Source organism: Theropithecus gelada, chromosome 13 (genome assembly GCF_003255815.1).
Source record: "Theropithecus gelada isolate Dixy chromosome 13, Tgel_1.0, whole genome shotgun sequence".
NCBI classification, from domain to species: domain Eukaryota; kingdom Metazoa; phylum Chordata; class Mammalia; order Primates; family Cercopithecidae; genus Theropithecus; species Theropithecus gelada.
Window position 1 is genome coordinate 105,743,048 of NC_037681.1, and position 24,429 is coordinate 105,767,476.

The 24,429-nt window shown below is 39.0% G+C and overlaps 1 protein-coding gene across 1 annotated transcript in view; it reads left to right on the forward strand.

Annotated features, from left to right (window-relative positions):
- DNAH6 (dynein axonemal heavy chain 6) overlaps positions 1-24,429 on the forward strand; it is a 326,626-nt gene that overhangs the window by 184,502 nt on the left and 117,695 nt on the right. The window contains exons 46-58 of the mRNA XM_025353865.1: positions 1,691-1,922; positions 5,003-5,155; positions 7,031-7,171; positions 8,561-8,803; positions 10,844-11,011; positions 11,510-11,745; positions 12,929-13,190; positions 14,339-14,462; positions 14,936-15,132; positions 16,622-16,825; positions 17,564-17,689; positions 20,371-20,535; positions 22,832-22,899. Of these exons, the coding sequence (XP_025209650.1) occupies positions 1,691-1,922; positions 5,003-5,155; positions 7,031-7,171; positions 8,561-8,803; positions 10,844-11,011; positions 11,510-11,745; positions 12,929-13,190; positions 14,339-14,462; positions 14,936-15,132; positions 16,622-16,825; positions 17,564-17,689; positions 20,371-20,535; positions 22,832-22,899 (2,319 nt within the window). The remainder of the gene's footprint in view (positions 1-1,690; positions 1,923-5,002; positions 5,156-7,030; positions 7,172-8,560; positions 8,804-10,843; positions 11,012-11,509; positions 11,746-12,928; positions 13,191-14,338; positions 14,463-14,935; positions 15,133-16,621; positions 16,826-17,563; positions 17,690-20,370; positions 20,536-22,831; positions 22,900-24,429) is intronic.

Below are 24,429 nucleotides of genomic sequence, written 5' to 3' on the forward strand. Positions count from 1 at the left end.
CAGTGACCATGTGATGTTTTCGTAATCAAAAAATAATAAAGTCACTATAATTTTAAAATATTTGAACATTGTTTTCTTCAATTATCAGCAATATAAATAATCTACATAGATTAGATAGATAGATGATAGATAGATGATAGATAGATAGATAGATAGATAGATAGATAGATAGATAGATAGACAGACAGACAGACAGACAGATAGATAGATAGATAATTTGCCAGAATAAGGAAGGGGAAGAAGAGGAAAACTAATTAAACCTGCTTTTACATTTCTCCCATGATTTCTAGATTTTAGACAATGGTAATAAGTTTTAAATTATGTTTATATTTTGTGTCTTCCTAAGAAGAATTTATTGACATTATCACCCCCTTTTCTATCATCTTAACAACAATGTATAGAATTGATTCTCATACATACTGGTCACCTTTATACTGATATCCCTTCCCCCTTCCCAGGTTTTTACATTTCATTCATACTTCTGTATATCTTCAAGGAATCTTTTAGGGAGGCTCTGCAGATTATTTACTCTCTGAGCCATAACATGGTATTTTTCTCCCTCTAACCACTGTCTTGTAAAATGTCATCTTGTCGATAGATGCCTAAAGCCAGCCTGAAATTATTTGTTCCTTTGGGGATAATCCATTATTCTGTATTAGATAATCATCAACTTTTCAGTTATGTTTAAAACATAGATTTCTACTATAAAATTTCTACATATAAATTACTTATAGATCTCCTAGGAAATATTTAGTGTTTTCTCTCTCCTCTAGTTTTCTTTCTTGATCTTTGGGGCTGTGGGTTCAGCCCCAGTGGTTTCTTCTATCATATCAGTCACCATTGCCTTAATTCTATTCCTTCTTCTCATTCCTGTAATTTCTATGATGTGGCCTCTGGGATTCCATTTGTTTCTCCTAGATTTGCCCTCCTTATCTTCCATTTTCTCTCCCATTATTTTAAGATCGCTATCTTTTTTCTGAGTTCTGGGTATATTCCTGGAGTTTGACCTCTACTTTTCCTGTTCAACTCTCCACGGTATTCTATTTGTGAGACTCATCACCTTCCACTCAGGTTTTCAGTTTAGTGGATTTTCCATCTCTACTCAACTTTTCCTAAATTTTCAAGGGGAGGGTTTACTCCTTTTTGAGCGCTCTCTCTCTCTAGTATCATCATTGCAGTGCTTTTCAAAATTCATGTTAACATGAATCAGAAACTTTCTAAAATTTTGTTGGCATCCTGCAGTAAATCCATTTCAAGGTGTTCTGTTGATCTCTCCTTCTGCACTATAGTGTCTTTTTCTAGGTTTAGTGATTTTTTCTGCTTGCTCATTCTTATAAATGGAAACCTGGGCTTGCCAATTGACAATATATGTTGTGGCCTAGATCGAGTAGGGTCTCCAACAAAGTCCTTCAGACTTCAGGGAAAAGAGATTGTACTTTATTGTAAATTTGTATGACTAAGGCCGAGACCCAACAGCCTGTTAGGAATGGGGGAAAGGACGAAAAAGAGAAAAGCCAAGCAGTGCTGCTCACCAAACCCCGCCTCAGATGCAGCCTGCTCTTCCCTTGCAGCATCCTGCCCCGGGAGGAGGCTCCACTGGCTACCAGCCTTCCGCTCTGGGGCAGGCTCTCCGAGCAGGAGCCATGTCTGTGAACTTGAAATAAACCTTTCTCTGCTCTGATGTTTGCAGGATTGCTCGGATGATACGTCAAGAAAGAGGCAATGCCCTGCTTGTCGGAGTAGGAGGCACAGGAAAGCAGTCACTCACGAGACTTGCAGCTCATATATGCGGTTACAAATGTTTACAGATTGAACTCAGCCGGGGATATAATTACGATAGTTTTCATGAAGACCTGAGGAAGTTGTACAAAATGGCTGGTGTAGAAGACAAGAATATGGTTTTCCTTTTCACTGACACCCAGGTGTGTGTTTAAATAGCCCATGGGTAAGAACAGGAAATGTATGGGTGTTACAATCGGGTGTGTGCTTTGAACAGTTTGTAGGATGAAGTTCAAGGGATTGCTCCCTTTGATAACACATTTCCCGCAGCTTGTAAAAGACTTTTATAATGCATTTTTATTTATTTTACCAAATATTGTTTCCCTTCTTTAAATTCTTAGTAATTAAATTTGATCAAAGGTCAAGGAAGTAAGTTTTTAACTTTTCTTTGAGGGAAACGGCAAAGATAACAGAAGGTAATAAACTGTATAAACGTGCATATAAGAAAATAATTTACCAAAAATTCGATTAGAGAAACATGCCTTTACCTACAGAAAGGAAAAGGGAAGGGCTATCTTCTGGGTTAAATTACCTTTAAAATTGAAGTAGGATTACATCTATTCTATGACAGCTAATTTAACTGATCTCGAATTAATTCTATAGCAGAGGACTTTCTACATTGATTATTCTTGGATATGTTCTCTTTAGAGAAAATAAACCTGTCTAGAAATTAGCCAAGGAATAAAAACGTGATAGATTCGATGCATACCTTTTTTAAAAAAATATTGTAAGCAGAATTAAATACAAACAAATAATTGGAAAACTATTTTTAATATCTATGACATGCAATGAGTTTGTATCCTATTATAAAAATACTTATTACAAATGAAAAAGGAAAAGTCAAGCACATCTGTAGAAGAAATAGAAAAAATGTGGTAGAATGTGAATACACAGTTCCAGAAAACAAAGGCCTTTAAACACCTGAAGAAATTGTCAACCTCACCATTAATGAAGGAAATTATAATAAATAAAAATGTCAGTGAGTTGGCCTTGCAAGTTGATAAAGGTTAAAAATCATAATATACAGTGTTGGCAGAGGTGTGGGAATAATAGGCCTGTTTATTCTTCACTGGAAGATCATAAATTAACAAAATCTTTCTGGAAAGTAGTTGGCAATATGTAGGTAAAGCCTTTACATTTCTTTTACATTATAATCAAAGCTACATACAGTTGCACGTATGAGGATATCTACTGTAATGTTTTAAAATAATAACCTGAGAGAGTATTAATGTCCACTGAGAGAAAGTTGTATACATAATATCTGTTATAACCATATACTAGGGCACTATGTAAAAACTTTAAAATTATAGAAACATACAAGTTTTAATGTATATCTAGACATGTATGCGCCATGTACAAAGAGAAAACATTTGAATCATGGGATTGTGAGTGATTTTTATTTTCTTAGTTTTGCTTATCTGTAGTTTCTAATTATCCTAAAATTAAGATATTTCTGATAGTGTTTTTAACATTGCTTTAAAAAATCAAACAAGTTATGTAAAAAGTCTCCAAGTGTTAAAGCTCCAAAGATCAAATCATATTGTGTTGTTTCTCTTTAGACAAAAAGTTATTGCATTCTGTTGAAAGCCCCAATCAATCTCAAATGTTCTGCAGTAATGAAGAGTAAACGTAACCACAAAAATAAAAGTGCATGTGTCTAAACATGAACTTATATATATACACAAAACATTATAAATGTGAGAAGAAATTGAGAGAAACAAGATGTTAAAAATAGAGTTTAATTGGCTGTAACTAACAAATACAAAGTAGAAATAAGTATGATTAGATATTTTGCCTAATATAATTTCTAAGCTACAATTAATAGCTATATACTATATTTCATATTTTACAGAGAAAGCAAATATTTTCTAATACTACTGAATGTTTACAAAACTTAATCACATACTAGATTTAAAGAAATTTTTATTAAATTGTGAAAAGCATAAGCTGTACTCATTCTTTGCCCATGCTTTAATCAAAGGAGAAATTAATGATGTGTCTTAGGACTTTAAAATATTCATATAAAAATCAAGAAAGTCAAAATCTCTTAGAGACTAAGGAAAATGAACTTAATATAAATAAAAATCTATGGAATGCAACCCAACAGTTCTCAAATTTACATTTATAGATCTGAATCAAAAATTAGAAGCTACACAAATTAGTTTACTTAAAACTTTAGGAGGGAAAAATGTCACAAGACACATAAGAAAATGAAACAAGATAAAAGCAGAAGTAAATTAGAACACAGAAAACTACTGTTTATTCTTGGGGAAAATTGACAGACACAATTATACCAAGTTCATTAAGAAAAACAAAAAGTTTCAAATGAAGAAAATAAAATAACAGATATCTTGTCATAGTTAAATGTATAGCACTCAAACTTCTATATAACTAAAAAGCTAGCTGAAATAAAGGGTGAGAGATTACTTTTAAATATGCATCAATGTTGAGAGACAAAAAGTCCATTTCAAAATATGTAAATTACTCATACAAATTTGAAAGAAAACTCCAAGATGCAGATGGTTGCAAAGTTTAGGTCAATTTTTTAATGGACGGTAATAAATATGGGATAATATTTTCCCTTGCCAATAATCAAAAACATCCAAACTAAATTCTCCAAAAGAAAGCATTTATTATACGTTCCAAATTAACAAAAATAAATGTTGAAAATCGATGAAGTCACACTTGAATTGAATGAGAAATAGTAAAATCTTCAAAATCCAGAAAATATTTATGCATTTAATTGGTAATCTCACTCCTGGGAATTTGTTTCAAGAAAATAATCCAACTAAGAAGAAAAGCTATATGCCTAAAATTGTTCTTATAAACAAGAGTGTAAGCTATCTCTGTCCATGTAAGTGTATAGTGCATCAGCTCAAAGGTGCATTCTGCTTCTATATTTGTGATAAATATGATGAGTACATTACAGAACTATGGGTTAGTATTAATGATAAAATGGTAACTGAAGGGGGCAGAATATAAAATACTTGCACATATGACTTGACCCAGGTAAAATGGGAATGCCTGCTAAGAAACAAAACACAAAGGAAAAATGAAAAATCAGTGCACTTGCTATGTTAGAACTTCAGGATTCCATGTAATTTTTAAGATTATATTCTCTTAAAGATACAATCGATTCCTGTGAATTTTAGAATAAATATTTGCTTAGTAATAAATGGAAAATGATTGAGCAAGTTGTAATGATCACTGCCTTCTTCTACAGATTGTAGTGGAGGAGTTCCTAGAAGATATAAATAACATCCTGAACTCAGGTGAAGTGCCTAATTTATTTGAAAAGGATGAACTGGAGCAGGTTTTAGCGGCCACCAGACCAAGAGCAAAAGAAGTAGGAATTTCCGAGGGGAATAGAGATGAGGTAGGACGTGCCAGAGTAGTTATGTGGCTTTATCACAAAAAGATTTCTTCACCTTTTATTTAACCATTCACTGATCCCCTGAAGGGGTCCATGAATAGAATATTTTTCAATGTAATTGGTTTCCTTTGTGTTCTCTGTATTTTATTTTCGGTGTTTAAAGCATTGGTGCACCAGACTTCCAGAAAGTTCTGTGGGAAGCAGAAAACAGAAATCCCACTGCCCCACGGAGGTCATAGTCTTGTCCAAACTGGCTAGCCTCTCTTATTCCTCTTTAAGCACCAGTTTATTCCACACACTGCAGCATCCTCCTGTGGAGGGCTGAAGGCTTAGGTCTAGTATTGTTGATGCCCTTGCCTAGCAGCAATGTTACAACACAACAAAGCAGGAATGTGTTTTCTCTCACTCTCTCGGGAACAGTGTGGCTGCTGTACGCTGCCATTCTCCAACACCATGCTAGATCCCATACACCGTTACTTGCTCACCCCAGCTTTTTTCCTGGTTTCTGCACCTTCTTTAACTTTCTGGCTGTTCTTTCTTATATCTTTACTGTTTCCCTTTGTGAGAATTGTCTCTCCTGCTAGGTCGGAGATTATAGGTACAGATGCAAGTCTACTTCTGCTAATGTAAGCAGGAAGGGATTTATTAAAGGGATACAGAATCATTGGAAGGGCCAAAGAAAGAAACTCCAGACTGAACTCCTTGGAATGAATATAAAATGTACACTGTAGAATTCAATGGTCAAGGTGGTAGCCGTCTCTGCCACAACCATTCCTGCTGAAGCAGGGAGCCACTAAACCAGTCAGTGTGCCTCCGTGTCAACCGTCAGCTCCAGAGCCATGTGTCCTCCATCACATCAGGAAGCAGCTGAAATCAGGAGCCACTTCCAGAGATAATAGCTCCAGGATAGTTCCTCAGAGAGCTAAGAATTAAACTACCATTTGATCCAGCAATCCCATTACTGGTATATACCCAATGGAAAATAAATCATTCTACCAAAAAGACATATGCACCTGTATGTTCACTGCAGCACTATTCACAACAGCAAAGACATGGAACCAACTCAGGTGCCCATCAATGATGGATTAGATAAAGAAAATGTGACAGGTGTACACCATGGAAAACTACATGGCCATAAAAAAGATTGAAATCGTGTCCTTTACAGTAACATGGATGCAGCTGGAGGTCATTATCATAAGCAAATAGTGCAGAAACAGAAAACCAAATACCACCTGTTCCCACTTACAGCTAAACATTGGGTAACATGGACATAAAGATGGGAACAATAGACACCGCAGAGTAAAAGAGCAGGGAGGGAGAGAGGGATGAAAGGGTTGAAAACCTACCTATTGAGTACTGTGCTTACTTCCTGGGTGACAAGATCAGTCACACTCCAAACCCAGAATCATTCATTATACCTTTATAACAAACCTGCACATGTACCCCCAGAATCTAAAATAAAAGTTGAAAAAGAAAAAAAAAAACTCCCATACTATGCGACTTCTGCCAGACTCTGCACTTATAAAACCTGATGCTGTGCAGCACCCTGGCCCTCTCTCCCAGTTGTCCTCTGCCCCACAGCAAAACCTTGTATGAATGGCCCTTTGTTCAAATGATCTCCTCAAGTACACGGGTGAAAGGGACCTAAATCACATCCAGAACCCTAGCTGCGATGGAGTTTGCAAAATGACATTTTTAATCTTTCCAGACTGTGTGAGAGAAAGAGGTTGGAGTGAATGTTGAATAAGAAAATTTACATATCTACTATACTGACATTTTATATTTGATATTGGGAGCCTCAGATGCATTAGCCAACACTTATTTTCATTGTTGCTTGATCATTATTTTAAATTGAAAAAATATCTTTCTTTTTGTCAGGTGTTTCAATACTTTATCAGCAGAGTGCGTCAGAAGCTGCACATTGTCCTCTGCATGAGCCCAGTTGGGGAGGCCTTTCGGTCCCGGTGCAGGATGTTTCCATCACTTGTGAACTGCTGCACCATTGACTGGTTTGTGGAGGTTGGTGACATCCTAGGATATCTGTTTGAGAAGTTGGACTTGCTTGACTTTAAAGGGGTTAACACATTGTCCAAGAGTAACTCGTGGGTACTTGTATTAGCTTTAAAGACTACTAGGAATTTATTCATGTAGGGAATGACCGTGGCAATCATAGAACAAAGACAAAACAGAATTTGTAAAGGAAGAGGAGACCATTGAATTTAGCAATGTGGAAGTTATCAGCGATCTTGACAAAATCTGTTTCAATGGACGGTGGGGGAAAGGGTTCAAGAGAGAAGAGGGGAGAGAAATCTGAGTCAATGATTATAGGCAACACCTTTCGAGTTTTGCCCCAAAGGAAAGCAGAGAGATGGGGCAAGAACTAGGGGACATGTGAGGTCAAGAGAGAAGTATTTTTAAATGTGAAACACAAGTGGAATGCATGTGTGCTGATGTAAATGATCCAGAAAAGATAAATATATTGATGATGCAGCATACCGAGTTAAGCACTGTGGGACCAGTGACCTTGATTAAGCAAGAAGGGATGAGAATGAGTCCTCAAAGAAGGGACTGACGTGGTCAGGGAGCATCCACAGCCTACCCCTGAGTAACAGGTGGGGAGGCAAAATATATGAGCACAGATGCAGGTAGTGGGAAGATGTGGGGATAAGAGCTCATTGAAGTTCTGTTTTCATTGCTGTTATTTTTTAGTGATATGGGTAGTGAGGTCATCAGCTGAGAGTGAAGAAGAAAGACTAAGTGTCAGCAGTTTAAGGAAGTAGAATCAGGTGTGAAATACTCAGGAGAGCACAAAACTGATATATTAAAAAAAGGTAGAAGCATTTCTGGGCTGCACTAAGAGCTAATTATCATAAATTTAAAGTGATACTAATCGGCAAGGTTGTGCATTTTTCTCTAGCCATGCTCAGCTGCACAGTTGCAGGCATGGAGTAAGAGAGTTGCATTTGACCAATGCTCAGGTGAGTTCAAAGAAGCAAGAGAGGAGCAAAGGAGTTGAGGTGTGCAGGACAGTAATTATAATGATGGACGTGAGGTCCCAACTATGTAACAAACGGAGTGAGAGCATAAGGTCCCTATAACATATGTGATTTATTTATGGAATTCTAGAAACACCCAATCATTAATTCATTCAGTCAACAAATATTTATTGAACAACTTCTGTGTGCATGATACTGTGGAGACATACTGGTCAGTAAATGCAGACCCAGGCACCCCTCAAATGGACAGAGCCCTTCAGTTCATTAAGCACCATGGACATGAGTAGGAGTTAACTAGGTGAAGAGGGGACTGGGCAAGGAGGAATTCCTGAGAAATATGTTTTTCTTGGTATTGAACTGTATGTTATTGAAATGACACAATAGATTTTCTAGATTTTTCCTTGATTCACAGTGGCCCAGAGAAGCACTTCTTTCTGTGTCAAAGACATTTTTCTCACAAGTCGATACTGGAAATGAGGACCTGAAAGAAAAGCTTCCCTTGATGTGCGTGAACGTTCACCTGAGTGTCTCCAGCATGGCAGAGCGCTATTACAATGAGCTGCGCAGGCGGTACTACACAACACCCACCTCCTACCTGGAGCTCATCAATCTTTACCTGTCTATGCTGTCTGAAAAAAGGAAGCAGATTATTTCAGTAGGTTCAATATTGTCCATGAAAATATTGTTTTGCTTGAACTCAGAACTTTTGAGAATGCGTGGAAACTCTATGCACTGTCTTACCTGTCAGGGCCCTGTATTAGTCCATTCTCACACTGGTATAAAGAAATACCTGAGACTGGGTAATTTATAAGAAAAGAGATGTAATTGGCTCACAGTTCTGCAGGTTGTACAGGAAGCATAATGCTGGCATCTGCTCAGCTTTTGGGGAGGCCTCGGGAAACTTTCAATCATGGCAGAAGGCGAAGAGGAAACAGGCACATTTTATGTGGCAAGAGCAGTAGCGAGAGAGAGGGGGGTGGTGCCACAAACTTTTAAACAACCAGATCTCACAAGAACTCACTATCATGATGACAGCACCAAAGGGGGGATGTTGGTAAACCATGAGAAACTGCCCCCATGATCCAATTACCTCCCACCAGGCCCCACCTCCAGCATTGGAGATTACATTTCAACATAAGATTTGGGTGGGGACAGAGATCCAAACCATATCAGGCCCTCTGCATCCTGACATGTGCCCCTGACAACCTAAAATATGACCAAAAAGTGTTTCCTGCTGTCGGTCTGAGGGCCTTCTCCTTTCTCAAGAATTTTATATATATATATATTCCTTCTGTCATTTATGCAAGTATCCTTACTCAGTAGAATGATATGGGCATCACAAGACCATCAAAGTTATGCAGTGAACTTGTCATCTCTGTGGTATTTAATACAGAGGAAAACATTTTGTTAAGCAATACAGATGGTGTTTTAAAGAACATGTGCCAGTGGTATCAGTCAAACTATGTACAGCCTATGTTCTGCCTCTGGCTGTGCAACTTTGAGCACATTAGTAATTTCTCTAAGCTTTAGTAGAAAATAAGGCTAAAAGAAAATCCGTATCTACCTGTTGGCTTGTCGTGGAATTTAAGACACTGTTAGTGAATTCCTGAAACTGTGATCTGACATATAAAGTGCTCAGAAAATAGAAGCTGCCATCATCATCATCATCAGGATATTAATACAACCTACAATTTTCTACATTTTAAACACACTAAAAAGGGAAGCACTTACAATATAGATATTTAAATTTTTTGGAGGATTTTTACCTGGTAAAATGCCTGCCTTGTGAAATAACTTGACCAATATTTTTGAAATCTGCCCATTTTAACCAAGCATTCTTTTTTTTTTTTTTTTTTTTTGAAATGGAGTCTCGCTCTGTCGCCCAGGCTGAAGTGCAGTGGCACTATCTCAGCTCACTGCAACCTCCGCCTCCTGGGTTTGTGCCATTCTCCTGCCTCAGCCTCCCAAGTAGCTGGGACTATAGGCACCCGCCACCACGCCCGGCTAATTTTTGGTATTTTTAGTAGAGACGGGGTTTCGCCATAGCCAGGATGGTCTTCATCTCCTGACCTTGTGATCCGCCCACCTCGACCTCCCAAAGTGCTGGGATTACAGGCGTGAGCCACCACGGCTGGCCATGAGCCAAGCTTTCTGACTCACTTTCGAAAAACAGTTCTTCCCAGGTGTTTCCTTTACCAGATGCCACCCCTTTGATCATGGTCAAGAGTTTTCTACCACAGGGAAGTGGGTTCAAATCCAGCAGCCAGAGCTAGACCCTCTGGACCTCATCTCCCTAGGGGTCCTCAGCCCTGCTGGCCAAAGCAAACAAGCTCCCAGAGCTGCAACCTCCAGGGATTCACATCTGGACCTGTTCCTCACTCATTCAACATGCTACCACAGGGAATAAAACCAGTACCACGTGGTCCTCACTGTCAGTGAGCCACAGCCCAGTGACGTCCCACTGCTGTGGCCAGAGGGCATGGATCCAAACAACTGTGATGAATGTCATGGCCATTTCTAGAGTTCCATTACCTGAACATTTCCCGGTTTGTAATATGTTCACAACCTGAATTATTACAAACTGATTTACCAATTCTGTAGATGTAAAAGTCTAATACATGAGTAATATGTGTTCAATACCAGTAAACTTAGAGTTATAATACTCATTATAATAGAAATTTTCATTGTCACTTAGGCACGAGATCGGGTGAAGAATGGTCTCACCAAGCTACTAGAAACAAACGTACTGGTAGATAAAATGAAATTAGATCTTTCAGCTTTAGAACCTGTACTTTTAATAAAATCACAAGATGTTGAAGCCCTGATGGAAAAATTGGCAGTGGATCAAGAAAGTGCCGATCAGGTATGCTGCAGTTCCTGAGAATGTGGAAAAGGCTTCAGTCAGCAACTGATCACTTATATACAGTGAGGCACGATTGGATTTTTAATTATATATGTTATTAAAATAATTAAGTGATAGATTTAGCAAAGTTTTTTTTTTTTTAGCAATTAGAAATGCTTTTAAGTTGTAAACAATCTCCCTTTACTAAATCAGTTTGGCTCTGTCCCCAAGAATTGATGCAGCCCAATGAATGGGACAGAGAATTGTGAAAAAGCACCACCTACAAATGTAAAGCAACTGCGTCTCTCCTAAGATGGAACTGTTTGTTGTAAGTTTATATTCATTATGCTATTGGCATGGCATAGATGGACAAAGGAGAGCATAAAATGCAATCTAGCTAATAGCCTTTCATCATTACTCTAATCCAAAGGGCAAATATGATTCATTATTATTGGCTTTGTTTTAAACATTAAAATTCAAATAATGAGGCCACTTAAGCAGTCATGTCTCAATGGTTAGGTCCGTAACACTGTGCAGGAGGACGAAGCAACAGCAAAAGTCAAAGCTGAAGAAACCCAAGCAATAGCTGATGATGCTCAAAGAGATCTTGACGAGGCACTACCTGCACTGGATGCTGCCAACAAAGCACTGGATTCCTTAGATAAGGCAGATATATCTGAAATCAGAGTTTTTACAAAGCCCCCAGATTTGGTCATGACAGTAATGGAAGCAATCTCCATTCTCTTGAATGCCAAGTGAGTAATTCAGAATCACGTATTGCCATGATACCTGGTAAGAGTTCTTTACTGTTTTCCTCTATGGTAATTTATATATTCATTCCCTTCTCAACCTTCTCATTGCTTCAACTGATCATTCAACAAATTGATTCAAGGAACATTTTCTTCCCCAACATCTATTTTGTACTAGATGGTGGAAGATATGTTTTTCTCTACAAGATATACACAGGCTAGTGGGAAGTAGACATGAAAACTAATAATTTTATTATAACATGACAGTTGTATAGTATTGGGAGTGCTGAGCAAACAGTGCCTAAGTCCAGCTGGGGATGTGCAAGCAGGTTTCTTGGAAAACAATGCTCAGTTGGATAGCGGGACCGTAGGCGAGCTCAGGAATGAGCTTTGATGTTCTTGGAATGGGATGGGGCTGGGCAGGAGACCAGTGATTACATCATGAAAGGTCTTGAATACTGCACTAAACACTTCAGTTTTCATCTTGGAGATACGTAGTTTTCAAACTTTCTTTAGCAATACAAACATTTTTTCAATAAAATTATGTTGTAATGAACCTTTCTATGTAAAACTGGGCAAAGGGCTCAGAGCACCACATCACCACCAGGCCTCCAGGAGACAGGGTGGAGAAGTTCCCACTGACCTTAAACTGGTACTTCGGTAGGGCCCAGGGAGCTCTGCAGAGCACAGAGAGAGAGCTGTGGGCAGAAGGGACTGAGAATCGTTGAACATTTTTTATCTAATCAGATTTTCATGGTAGAAAGATCAATCTGGCAAAAGTTCAGAAGAGCAAAGTTCAAAGAGACATAAAGCCCAGTTAGAAACCAATTGCAGTGTCCTGGCAGGTGATTTTAAGGGTGGGAACTATGATAAAGGAGGTAAAATGTGAGTGCCTGCAGCATTTTAAAAATAAAACTATTGTTTCTATAATGTCTTACATTTGTAAAACTATGATTTTGTAATTCTTTCTCTACCAAAGCTGGGTTGCATGCAACCTTAGTCACCCATTTTCTTTTCGCCGCATGAATTAATTGTGGTTCACCTAACTACCAATTACTAGAATTACAGTACCGAGATTAAAATTACCAGCTTATTGGGATAATATCATAATGTTCTCAAAGAAATACATTTCTTTTGTTCTTATATTGCTTCATTTCAGTGCTATTAATGTATCATGTCTGTCTTTCAGGCCTGATTGGGCATCAGCAAAGCAACTTCTTGGTGACTCTAACTTTCTAAAAAGGCTTTTAGAATATGATAAGGAGAACATAAAGCCTCAGATATTGGCAAAGCTTCAAAAGTATATTAATAATCCTGATTTTGTGCCTGAAAAAGTGGAGAAAGTGTCCAAAGCATGTAAATCTATGTGCATGTGGGTAAGAGCTATGGATTTGTACTCTCGAGTGGTCAAGGTCGTTGAACCAAAAAGACAAAAGCTCCGTGCTGCACAGGTACATTTTCTGTATTGTGATATTTTATAGAATTGAAGACCATGATCGCCAATCATTCAAGTTCTCTGTATAATGTTACTATGGTCTTACGCAATATAGACAGTGACAAAACTCTTGGAAATTAGCTTTTGTTTTAAACAAGAGCTGGCAATTGTTTTTCAGAAATTGCCTCTGAAATCAGCCTTCTTTCAGCATAGGAGGAACATGAGTTCCTCAGTATATTCATCTGAAAAAAAAGGAATTAACCTATTATTTTTAAGATACTTTTTAGCTCAAGCATCTGATGGTCTGTATTTCCGTTTGCTAAATACTTCCATGCTTGATGGTGTCATCTGAGGTTTTAGAACCAGCTTAACCCTGTCATTGGATGTGAGGCCCTTCATCTTCCCAAGAAGAAAAAAGAATGATCATTTAGTGGAGCAGCTTACTGAAAGAACTATGGCTATAGAGCAGGGGTTGGCAAACTTTTTCTATAAAGACCCAAAGAACCAATATTTTATGCAATGCAGACTATATGGTCTCTGCGGCAAGCACTCAGCTCTGCTGTTGCAGCACAGAGAGAGTCATTGACAATACATAGATGAATAAGCGTGATTATGTTCCAATATAACTTTATTTATTGACACTAGAGTTCAAATTTCATGCAATTATCACAGTTCATTAAATATTATTCTTTTAAAGAGTTTTTCTAATTATTTAAAAATGTAAAAACCATTCTTAGCTTGCAGACTGTACAAAAACAGGCAGCAGGCTAGATTTGACCTGCAGGCCATAGTTTGCAGATCTCTGATGTGGAGAACTAGTTAGGAAACATTAGTTTCCACTATGGCATGAATATTTAATTTGTTGCATCATTTAAAATTAATAATCCATTATGATACCTAATTCATCCCAAATGCTCAGTATACCTGTTTCTCTATTGTGATTTATTTTGTTGGGCTTTATTATTGATTTTGTTTTGTTTCATTTACTTCTGTTCTTGTATTTTACTCTAATTTATATTTGTTTTAACTTTATATATCACATCAAAGTCTTTTTGGACATGAAAAGAGGAACATATATAAAAATTTTTTTAGATCTGTATTATTAATGGGCAAATTCAGCTTTCTTTTTGGGCCTGTTCTTAAACAGTTGCTTGATTTTATTAGGCTGAACTTGACATTACCATGGCTACCCTGAGAGAAAAGCAAGCATTACTAAGACAAGTAGAAGATCAAATACAGGCCTTACAAGATGAATATGACAAAGGTGTAAATGAAAAAGAAAGCCTGGGTAAGTAACTCACAAAATTTACATTGGCCAGGAAACGCCTGATTTTCAGAAGTAGGAAGAAGTTTTTGGGAATCAGGTTTTAGCTTTTATCCAATGTATAGAATGTATTTTCATTAGCCTTCTAGGATCAAATAAGAACTCATGTGTTTTATATATTCAACATCCTGTACCTGAACAAGCCTTACTGGAGCATGTTACATTAAAAACAAAACAGTATGTGAATTTGATCCGGAAACTAAATACTACAAGGATACAGAAAACACTGTCTTCAGAGTTCTCGATATGGAAAAGGCAAGCTTAGACTTGGTTCTGAAATGGGAATGAATGCTGAATTGGTGTAAGGTTTCATAGAGATGTATTGACATCATTAGTTAAATAATGCTATTCTGCTAAAAAAGAAACAGGTAAATAAGCTTTTAATACTTTATGAAAATATTGAAGAGTATAATCTGATTTTCTTAAAATTTTTCTAGCAAAGACGATGGCCCTGACAAAAGCACGTCTAGTACGTGCTGGAAAGCTGACGGCAGCATTGGAAGATGAGCAGGTTCGATGGGAAGAAAGCATACAGAAGTTTGAGGAAGAAATATCAAATATCACTGGGAACGTGTTCATAGCAGCAGCTTGTGTGGCCTACTATGGGGCTTTCACAGCCCAGTACAGGCAGTCAGTGAGTAACCCTGCTTTCTGTAAGGAGGGATAAGAAGCAGCTGAAACTGGAGCCGGGGGTGGTTCATTTTTCTGAGTTCAGATGGAGGCTCTCCCCTGTAGAGGTTCTTCATGGTAGAATTTCCTTATATATTTCACAGTCCTTCACTCCCCCATCAGCCAGTGATGGTCTACCCCTAGGCTTTCCTTAACACGTTCCTCCCCTTCCTTCTCCTGTCTTAGAAAGCTATTCATCATTTACACAGTTCAAAAACCTGGGGGAAGGAAAAGACAGTGAGTCCCCTACCCTTATGATCAGAAGTGGCATGTAAAGCCAGCCTGGATGAGATGTTCTCAATTGGTGAAACTGCAACAGAGGGCCAGTCAACAGAAAGGAGCAGGCAGGACCAGGAGGAATCTGTGCTTCCTTGGGCTTTTATCTTTTTACGAAAGAAAGCCTCAGCCGGGTGCGGTGGCTCACGCCTATAATCCCGGCACTTTGGGAAGCCGAGGCGGGTGGATCACCTGAGGTCAGGAATTCAAGAGCAGCCTGGCCAACACTGTGAAACCTCGTCTGTACTTAAAAAAAAAAAAATACAAAAATTAGCCAGGCATAGGGGCGGGTGCCTGTGATCCCAGCTACTCGGGAGGGTGAGGCTGGAGAATTGCTTGAACCCAGGAAGCGGAAGTTGCAGTGAGTGGAGATCACGCCATTGCACTCCAGCCTGGGCAACAAGAGCAAAACTCTGAAAGAAAGAGAGAGAGAGAGAGAGAGAGAGAGAGAGAAAGAAGGGAGGGAGGGAGGGAAGGAAGGATGGGAGGGAGGGAGAAAAAAAAGAAAGACTGGCCTCTCATTTATCAGAGAATAAAAGTTTCATCTACATGCATTTGCCAGGAAATGAAATTATTTGAAAGAATTTTACAGTCATTTTTTTGAAATGTCTTCCTAAAAATGTTTACCCTTGTCCTTGAGTTATAAAACCTGATGTAGTACCCTCATATAGACTCTCCAGGAGCTCTCAGGTCTTAGGGTGCCATATTTCTCCCTGGGGCCAATTGTGCTTTCTGGGGACAGACAGGTCTCTATTGTGCACTCATTGAAGGAGGTAATATGCCAACATCCCTTTCCCTCATCTACTGACTGCTTGTGCACCCTCAGTCATTGTGATAACCCCAAACTTCTCCACGTGCTTTCAGACTCTCCCAACAAGGAAAATACAAACCTGGTTGAAAACCACTGTGACAACCCAGTCATTTACATGTGAGATAACTGAGGTCCAAATAGAGGGAATGATGTTTCCAAAGTCACATCTAACTAATGGTATAAAGTACCTAGGCCTCCTGATTTTGGTCTACTTCCTGTGTCCCGTGCTCTGATGCCAGCACATTTGGGAGACTGGGAGGGTTTAGCTCTTGAGCCACTGACTTACCGCTGCCCACGACATTTTGCATGTGCCCTCGTTTACTGAGTTTTCCTGGCTCTACTCAAGTAATCCGTCCTCCTTCTGCAGCTTATAGAGTGTTGGATCCAGGACTGTCAGTCTCTGGAGATCCCAATCGATCCTTCCTTCAGTCTCATTAACATTCTTGGAGATCCCTACGAGATACGGCAGTGGAACACTGATGGGCTGCCCCGTGACTTGATATCAACAGAAAATGGCATTTTGGTTACTCAAGGCAGACGATGGCCTTTGATGATTGATCCCCAAGATCAGGTGTGTAGCAAATGCTTCAGAGAGTGACTTTTGGTTCTGCTTAATGTTGAGCTAGCTATTAAAAAATATAAAAGTGGGCTTCAATGTACTTTGAGATTTAGAGTTAACATATGTGGAGATTTAGACCCAAAAGAGAGTGTTAAAGTCTAGTCCAATTCCCTCATTTTGTGGATGAGAAAGTAAGAAAGAAAGAATTGAAGTTCTCCCATACTTGATTTTGATTGGTTTTGTTTAGGGGACTGACCATTCGTTTTTTGTTTTCTGTGAGGGCAGAAATCCACAGATCTTCCTTCTTCTGTAGTCCTTGTTCCTAAAAGGTCTGAGGAATGAGATTGAACTCAGGATATGATCGAATATTAGAGCAAGCCTGACTGGAATTTACAATTGACAGCATCCCATTTTCTGACTCCCTAAGTTCATGGATCAGGTTGTACTAAATAGGATTTGGAAGAGGGAGCCACTGTGTAAGCAAGGGAGACCAACTTGAATACCATAAGCATGATCTCTGTTCCCAGATGACTCTTTTCTTTATTTCTTCCACATCTGAACAAAAAGAAGAGTCCCAAACGTTGGGCTTAAAAGATGTCTTTATTGCCGAGAGGCAGGGTAGTATAGTTTATATATTTCCAATGTGTTTCTAGATTGAATAATATTTCCACACTTTCTTCTAAAGCTTTCGCTTTCTAGCCATTTATTATGCTCTGAAGCAAATGTTCTGCTCTGTGCTTTTCCAAACAGGCAAACCGTTGGATAAGGAACAAGGAAAGCAAAAGTGGTTTAAAAATCATTAAGCTTACAGATAGTAATTTCTTACGAATACTCGAGAATTCAATCCGACTTGGTTTACCTGTCTTACTGGAAGAGGTTTGATTTTCACTTCCTTTTCTCATGTTAGTTCCCAACTTTCAAATCATATCTGGAATCCTATATAGGCCACATCCCCGTCTTGCTAAAGACACCAGTCAACTCCATTTTCAAATTGGTCAAACCAATGCCTCTTCTCCTTAAACAATACATTATCACATTGCAAGAGGGGTAGGAGGGAGGACCTGTTGACTTTTAGACATTGTTTCAGTGTTAAGAGAGCTGGCCTCTGTTTCCCGACACTGCTGTTTCACAGGCCTCATTATGGCCCTCGATGGTGAGCTGCCCTGAAAATTCACAACAGTAGTGCAGTCAGGATTATGTACATACACTAATTATATGAAGCCAGTAAAATATTCTAGTGGGTATAAACATTAATTTTTACTTGGGCGTAAGTCAGAATTGGATTGAGTGAATTAGAAAAGAATGAACTTTTTTTAAAAAAAAAAAGAAGAAGAAGAAAGAGGAGGAGGGAGGGCAGTGTTGTTTGTTGAGTCTAGGTGCTCCATTTCTTTGGCTATCATTGCAAGAATGGATGTTTTTTAAATTGTTCCCTCATTCAAACATTATTTGAGAACCAGTGGCAAAAAATATAAATGTGGTTTCTGTCCTCGATAGCTTACAATCGAGGTGGGGACAGAGACAGTAAACAGAGAAAGAAAGAGAGAAGAAATGAGAGGGAGGGAGGGGAAGAAACTTGTGATCAAAGATTTGAAAGGGTAAAGAGGGGGCTGGTATAGTCACCAATGGGTAGGCCACCAAGGCTGGTCTGATTTAGATATGTGGGTAAAGGGAGTAATTTAAGCTGTGACCTATGTGATGGGCTCAGCCATATGCCAGGCTTAGAGCGAAGGACTTCCCAAGCAAAGGGAACAGCACAAAGGCCCTGGGCACAAAAGAGATTGGTTAATGATCATGGTTTATTTTCCTATAAGTAATAAAAGAACGAGCGAGCAAAAACATGGGCTGTGAGTTGAGTCTCAGTTTAACCGTGCCTAGAAGTATCACTGCTTCATCAGAAAGAAAGAAAGCTCAAAAAGGCCATGGTCCAGGGCAGTTTAGCTGCAGCACCTGCATGATGACGAGGAATTGTAATTAATATGTTAGCATTAACTAATATTTATTGCATGTTCACTCCATGCCAGACTCTGTTCTCAGTATTTTATGTATGTTAACTCATTAATCCTCACTGCCCCATCACAAGATAGTTACTATTGTTATTCCGTTTTGTCAGGGAGGAAACTGAGGCATGGAAGGGTTACATAAACTATCCAAGCAGCCTTGCCTGCCTAGGAAATCCACAAGTTACACTATTCGCCACTCAAGCCACAAAGAGCACAAGGGGCCTCAGTGTGACCAAGCTTGGCCTTGACCAACACGAGGGTGGTTCTGTAATGGATCCCAGTCACAGGAGAGAATGAAGTCTCTAGAAAACTTTGGCATGGGTATTTTAGCCCCAGACTGGATTCCTGAACTCAGGTTTACTTCGTGACATGCGAGATCCTGAGGGACTTTCCTCTTTCATGGCAGCGGACCAAAGGTTTTCTATGATGTTCTGCCTCTGGACAGAGAGTGTTTTAACTGTAGCGGAGTGCTCTTGGGAGAGGGGATGGGCCCTTGTCAGAGCCCCAGCCAGGAACAGGACACTCTGACTGGTCCTTCCCCACTCTCTGTGCCTTGGGGTCATCAGCGTTATACACCTAGCTGTTTTCTACTTTGCTAGGGTGATATATTCAAACTTTGTCTCCACCCATTCATGGGCATGAAATCAGTTGCGACCATCTCAATCAACATTTTCAAATGAAATAGTTTTTTTAATCCCAAAATTATATTGAATAAAGGTAAATTTTAACTCATAAACTTTTGTTTGAAGAATTTACATGTGTGGGTACCATGTCACAATGTAAAAATATATGTGTTACAATGGACGACAGTCAAATTTTGAAAGCCCCAGGCCATGGGACCCCATCACATATGTCCTGACATAAAGATGTTTCTGATGGGATCCCTGGGCAATGTCTGCATGCCCACATTCCTACCAACAGTCAGATTCGCTTTGAGGAAAAAGGCATAATGGTCATGTAGAATAGGGGTTTATAGACTTTTTCTGTAGAGAGCCAGGGAGTAAATATTTCAGTTTTTGCAGGCCTCATGCAGTCTCTGTGCATATTCTTCTTTGTTTTGTTTTGGTTTAGTGTTTTTTTGTTTGTATGTTTTTACAACCCTTAAAAAGATAAAAGCCATTTGTAGCTCAAGAGTCATAGAAAAATGGCCACACGGGGCCAGATTTGGCCTGCAGGCTGTCGTTCGCTAATCCCTGGTTTTAAACAACCATGAAAATGAACAGATCTTCATTTGTGTGGGGCCTGTTGAAGTCCAACCCACAATGATTTAATCTACCCAGCTTCTCTCTTCTTCTCATGGGAATGAATAGTGTGTAAGATTAATGTAAATAGATATATTGCCTTCAGATGCTCTTATTTCCTTAGATTGCTAATAAAATGCTCACTGGAAAATAGGTACTGTTAGAGGTAGTGTGAGGATGTTAATAAATATCCATCAGATCACTGGAAAATTGTTCATTCACAGTACATTTTGAGGCCTAAGGAATTTTGTGAAGTTGATGCTATCTATTTTAATTGCTTCTTTTTGTGTTGTCCTGTTTTGTTTTAATTTCTAAGCTTAAGGAAACCCTGGATCCAGCTCTAGAACCCATTCTTTTGAAACAAATTTTTATCAGTGGTGGCCGACTACTCATCCGTCTTGGAGACTCAGACATTGATTATGATAAAAACTTTAGGTTCTATATGACAACCAAAATGCCAAATCCCCACTATCTGCCTGAGGTATGAACTACTGGTCTGGAATTCTCAACTTAACTGGATTATCATGGTGTAATGAATCTCTGAAGTTTGATGGGCTCCCACCCGAAGGGAAGGCTCTCCCCCATTCTCCCCTGTCTTCTATACACTCCCCTCTCTTCCACCATCCTCCATTCTTGCTTCTCTTCTGAGCTTTGATTCTGATTCCAATCACTCTTGTCATCACCATCTAGTTAGGTTGCAAGCCCCTGCCCACTGGGGCCTAGGCCGATGCTCTGTCTCACCCCACTGCACACCTCTCCAGTGCCCTCACCATCTCCCTCCTGGTCCACAGCCACTCCTTCTAAACACAGGACATCTCCCTTTTAAACTCTCTATTTCCTCCATCAGCAAAGACTATTTTTGTCCCTGTTATTATGACTAATGAATGAATTAGAGCTTAGTTGAGAGTCCATGGGCCTGGGTTGTGGGGGAGGAGGAGGTGTCATTATTTAAATGTGCAAATGCCCACAGCATATGTGCCCAAATGAAGAGGTCACCCATTTGAAAACTCTAGGAACAAGACAACACTAGAGAATCATGATCTAGAGGTCCAGTGTCTACACTTAGAGTTATGGGTGGTGGGGGTATCTTGTCCCCTTCTCATGCTCTTAGATTCTTTGAGAGGAGCTGTGTGAGCTCCACTCCATACATACGTCCCTGAGACTCAGAAGACTCTAGAAGAACCCCTACTCTAGTACTACAGTGTCCAAGGTAGTTGCAACAGAAATGAAGACAGCTGGAACTCCATTGCCCCTCCCACAGATCTCCCATGGGGCTCTCCCTGGCCACAACCCCCCTCACATGCCCAGGTGCTGCCCCAGCTCCTGGCACATCTGTGCACTCTGCAGGCTCTTACCTAGGAAAGGAACTTGACCTCAGAACTTTACTTCTTTACCACCACAACCCTCCCAAAAATATCCTTAAATATACCATTCCAAAGAGTGTCACTTTCATTTTAACTGTTAAATTGCTCATAGCTATCTGTCTTCACCAGATGTGTTCAGGGTGAATGAAATTGACACACTTCTTGAATAAGATGGGGAAATATCATTGAAAGTTTAAGTTAGGATTTTCCTCGTCAGCCTCAAGGAGTTTAATTACACAGCCACTACCGGGGCTCATGTCCCAAGTCCCATTTCAGAGTTTAGAAAAGTGACGAACATTACCAGAGGCTGGGAAGGAGAATGGAGGGGAGCAGGAAGGTAGGGATAGTTAATGGGACAAAAATATAGTTAGATGGACTAAATAAGATTTAGTATATAATAGTGCAACAGAGTGACTACAGTCAACAATAATGTATTGTACATTTTAAAATAACTAACAGAGCATAATTAGAATGTTTTTAACTCAAAGACATGATAAATGCTTGAGGTGACGGATACTGCCCCCAAAAAAGAAGTGCGACCAATGTGCCAAGTTTCACTCTTTGATTTCTCACTTATTTAACTTTTGAGAGGGTGTATTGCCCACAAGACCCAAGCCTAGCTCTGTCACGGGGTCAAATTATCCCATTTCCAGGATCCTCAAGTCAATCATCTCTAAAAAGAGATCAATCCTACTTCAAGGATTTTGTAATAAGATAAATATTACAAAATTACAATATATAATTTACCATATTACAAAATCCTTGAAGTACAATGCCATGTGTTCATTCACACACCCTTGTTATACTTACTGGTTTTTGCTATTGACTTATCGAGTGATGTTGGAATATATTATAGTAATAATTTTTCATTAAAATGTTATTAGACAAAATATATAAATCTTTGTTTATTATCAATAATACCTTCTTTCAAGCAAAGACACATTGCGTCATAAGTAACTAAGTGATTTTATTACCTCATTTAGTTCTCACAGCTACCCTATGAGTTTTACCCAAATTACCCAAATTTTTAAATATCAGAAACTAAAGCTCAGCACAGATGAGAGGCTTGTCCAAGATGACACAGTCACTAAAGGGTGCAGCTCAAATTTGAACCCAAGCTATCAATTCCAAAATACTGCTTTTAATCCTTCACTGGCTCACCTTTCCATAAAACACGATCTAGGATTCTGTAACTGTGGTGTCTGAGGAACAAGATTGTTACTCATATTGGCAGCGAAAAATATGAGGATTCAATAAGCGACATTACACCTGAAGTATGTGTGGGGATAGGTGTGTGTGCAATTAGACCTGAGATACATCCACCTGGGTAGTAATGAGCCGTGTTCTAATAAAGAAAGGTATTTCATTAGTTTGCACTTAAGCATTTTTATGCACTCTGTGCTTCTCTTCCAGGTATGCATTAAAGTTACCATTATCAATTTCACTGTAACAAAATCAGGTCTGGAGGATCAGTTGTTAAGGTAAAAAACCAGGGAGTTGGGGGGAGGGAAGGGAGTGTCGTGGGTTTCCTAAATATTTTGTTTAGAAATATTGGCAAAGAAAATTTTCTGCTGTGTGAAAACGCTACACATGAAACCTCAATCAAAAAAAATACAAGTAAGTGGCCAAGTTCTTTACCGTTTTCATAGCTGCTCAGAGCAGCTGATCTTGTCTGCTGTCTTCTCAAGGACGTCAAGGATAGACCCTTAATTCCCCACCCCCACTGTTTGAACCAGGCTGGCAGCCCAGCCCTGCCTCTTCCCTTCACTAGGATTTCCATCTTGGGCAAGTGAACAAAGTCAGTCTTTCTGTTGTTCCTAGAAATGCAGTGGTCCATACCTGTGAAAAAGCAGCTTCTCCAAACATATTTGTTCCAGCTTCACTGGTCTTTAGGTGGTTTCTTAGTGTATTTAACTGTCCACTTCAAATATATGTGTGTGTGTGTATATGTATTCTTAGTATATTCTGTATGTGATTAAATCCCTATTTCCCAAATATTGGATTATGAGTTGTTAATATTAATCATCAAAATTAGCCAAGAGGTTCAGGAAACAAATTTTTAAAATATATATTAAAATAATAACATTGAGGTTGATTCAAAATTAATTTTATATTTAATATATATTTAACCAACAGATATATACACATATGTATGTATACAGGAATACATACATATGTATTTTTATTCACTATAAAGATACATATAATTTAGACCCATGTTCAAAAGAATTATCCCTTATATTCAAGTCAAGATCATCCTGACTTACCCATGTTGTCACTAATGAGCTTGAGTCTTATTTCTCTAGCTTGTTTTAGGAATTATTCTGCTAGCTGCTAACTTGCCTACCTTCCACTAGGATAACTTCTTTCCAATTAAAGGTTATATCACCATATTTTATGAATACATTGTAAGGACTTGGCTGAACATTTTGCATACCAGTTTATTCCTGTGCATAGTTAAGCTCAGCTGTGTCACTAAGCTCCCAGCATGTTCGGCTGCCTGGGACAAGAAGGAAAAGTGCCCTGATAAGAACACAGGAAATGCTGGGACTCAGTCATGGTGTGCAGTATCTCCCTGCTATTTCTCCTAGATTGATGGCATTGAAAAGGGAAGCTAACAGCCCTCAGCCAGGGTGAGGATGGAGCTGGGTCTGCCTGTGTTCTGACAGGCCGTCACCTATTTCAGTTGCCCTCTGCTCTGCTGAACTCCTGAACAGGCAGTGATACTCATTGTGCTCAATTGCTCATTGCAATTTTCCTCAGATCCTCTCAATTTTGAACACCACAGTTCACCTCCCTGCCTCCTGGAGAATGCCAACCACAATGCCTTAGTCCTTCTGAGGCAGCACAAGGCCATTTTTCAACTTCAAGGAATTCCATTCAGCCACCCAGACTGTCCACCTCCTTCTGTCTTCCTTTCTATTTCCAGAAACTCTAACTCACCTCCTGACTTTTGGCAGGCTCTTTTGATTCTTTTTTTTTTTTTTTTTTTTTTTTTTTTTTTTTTTTTT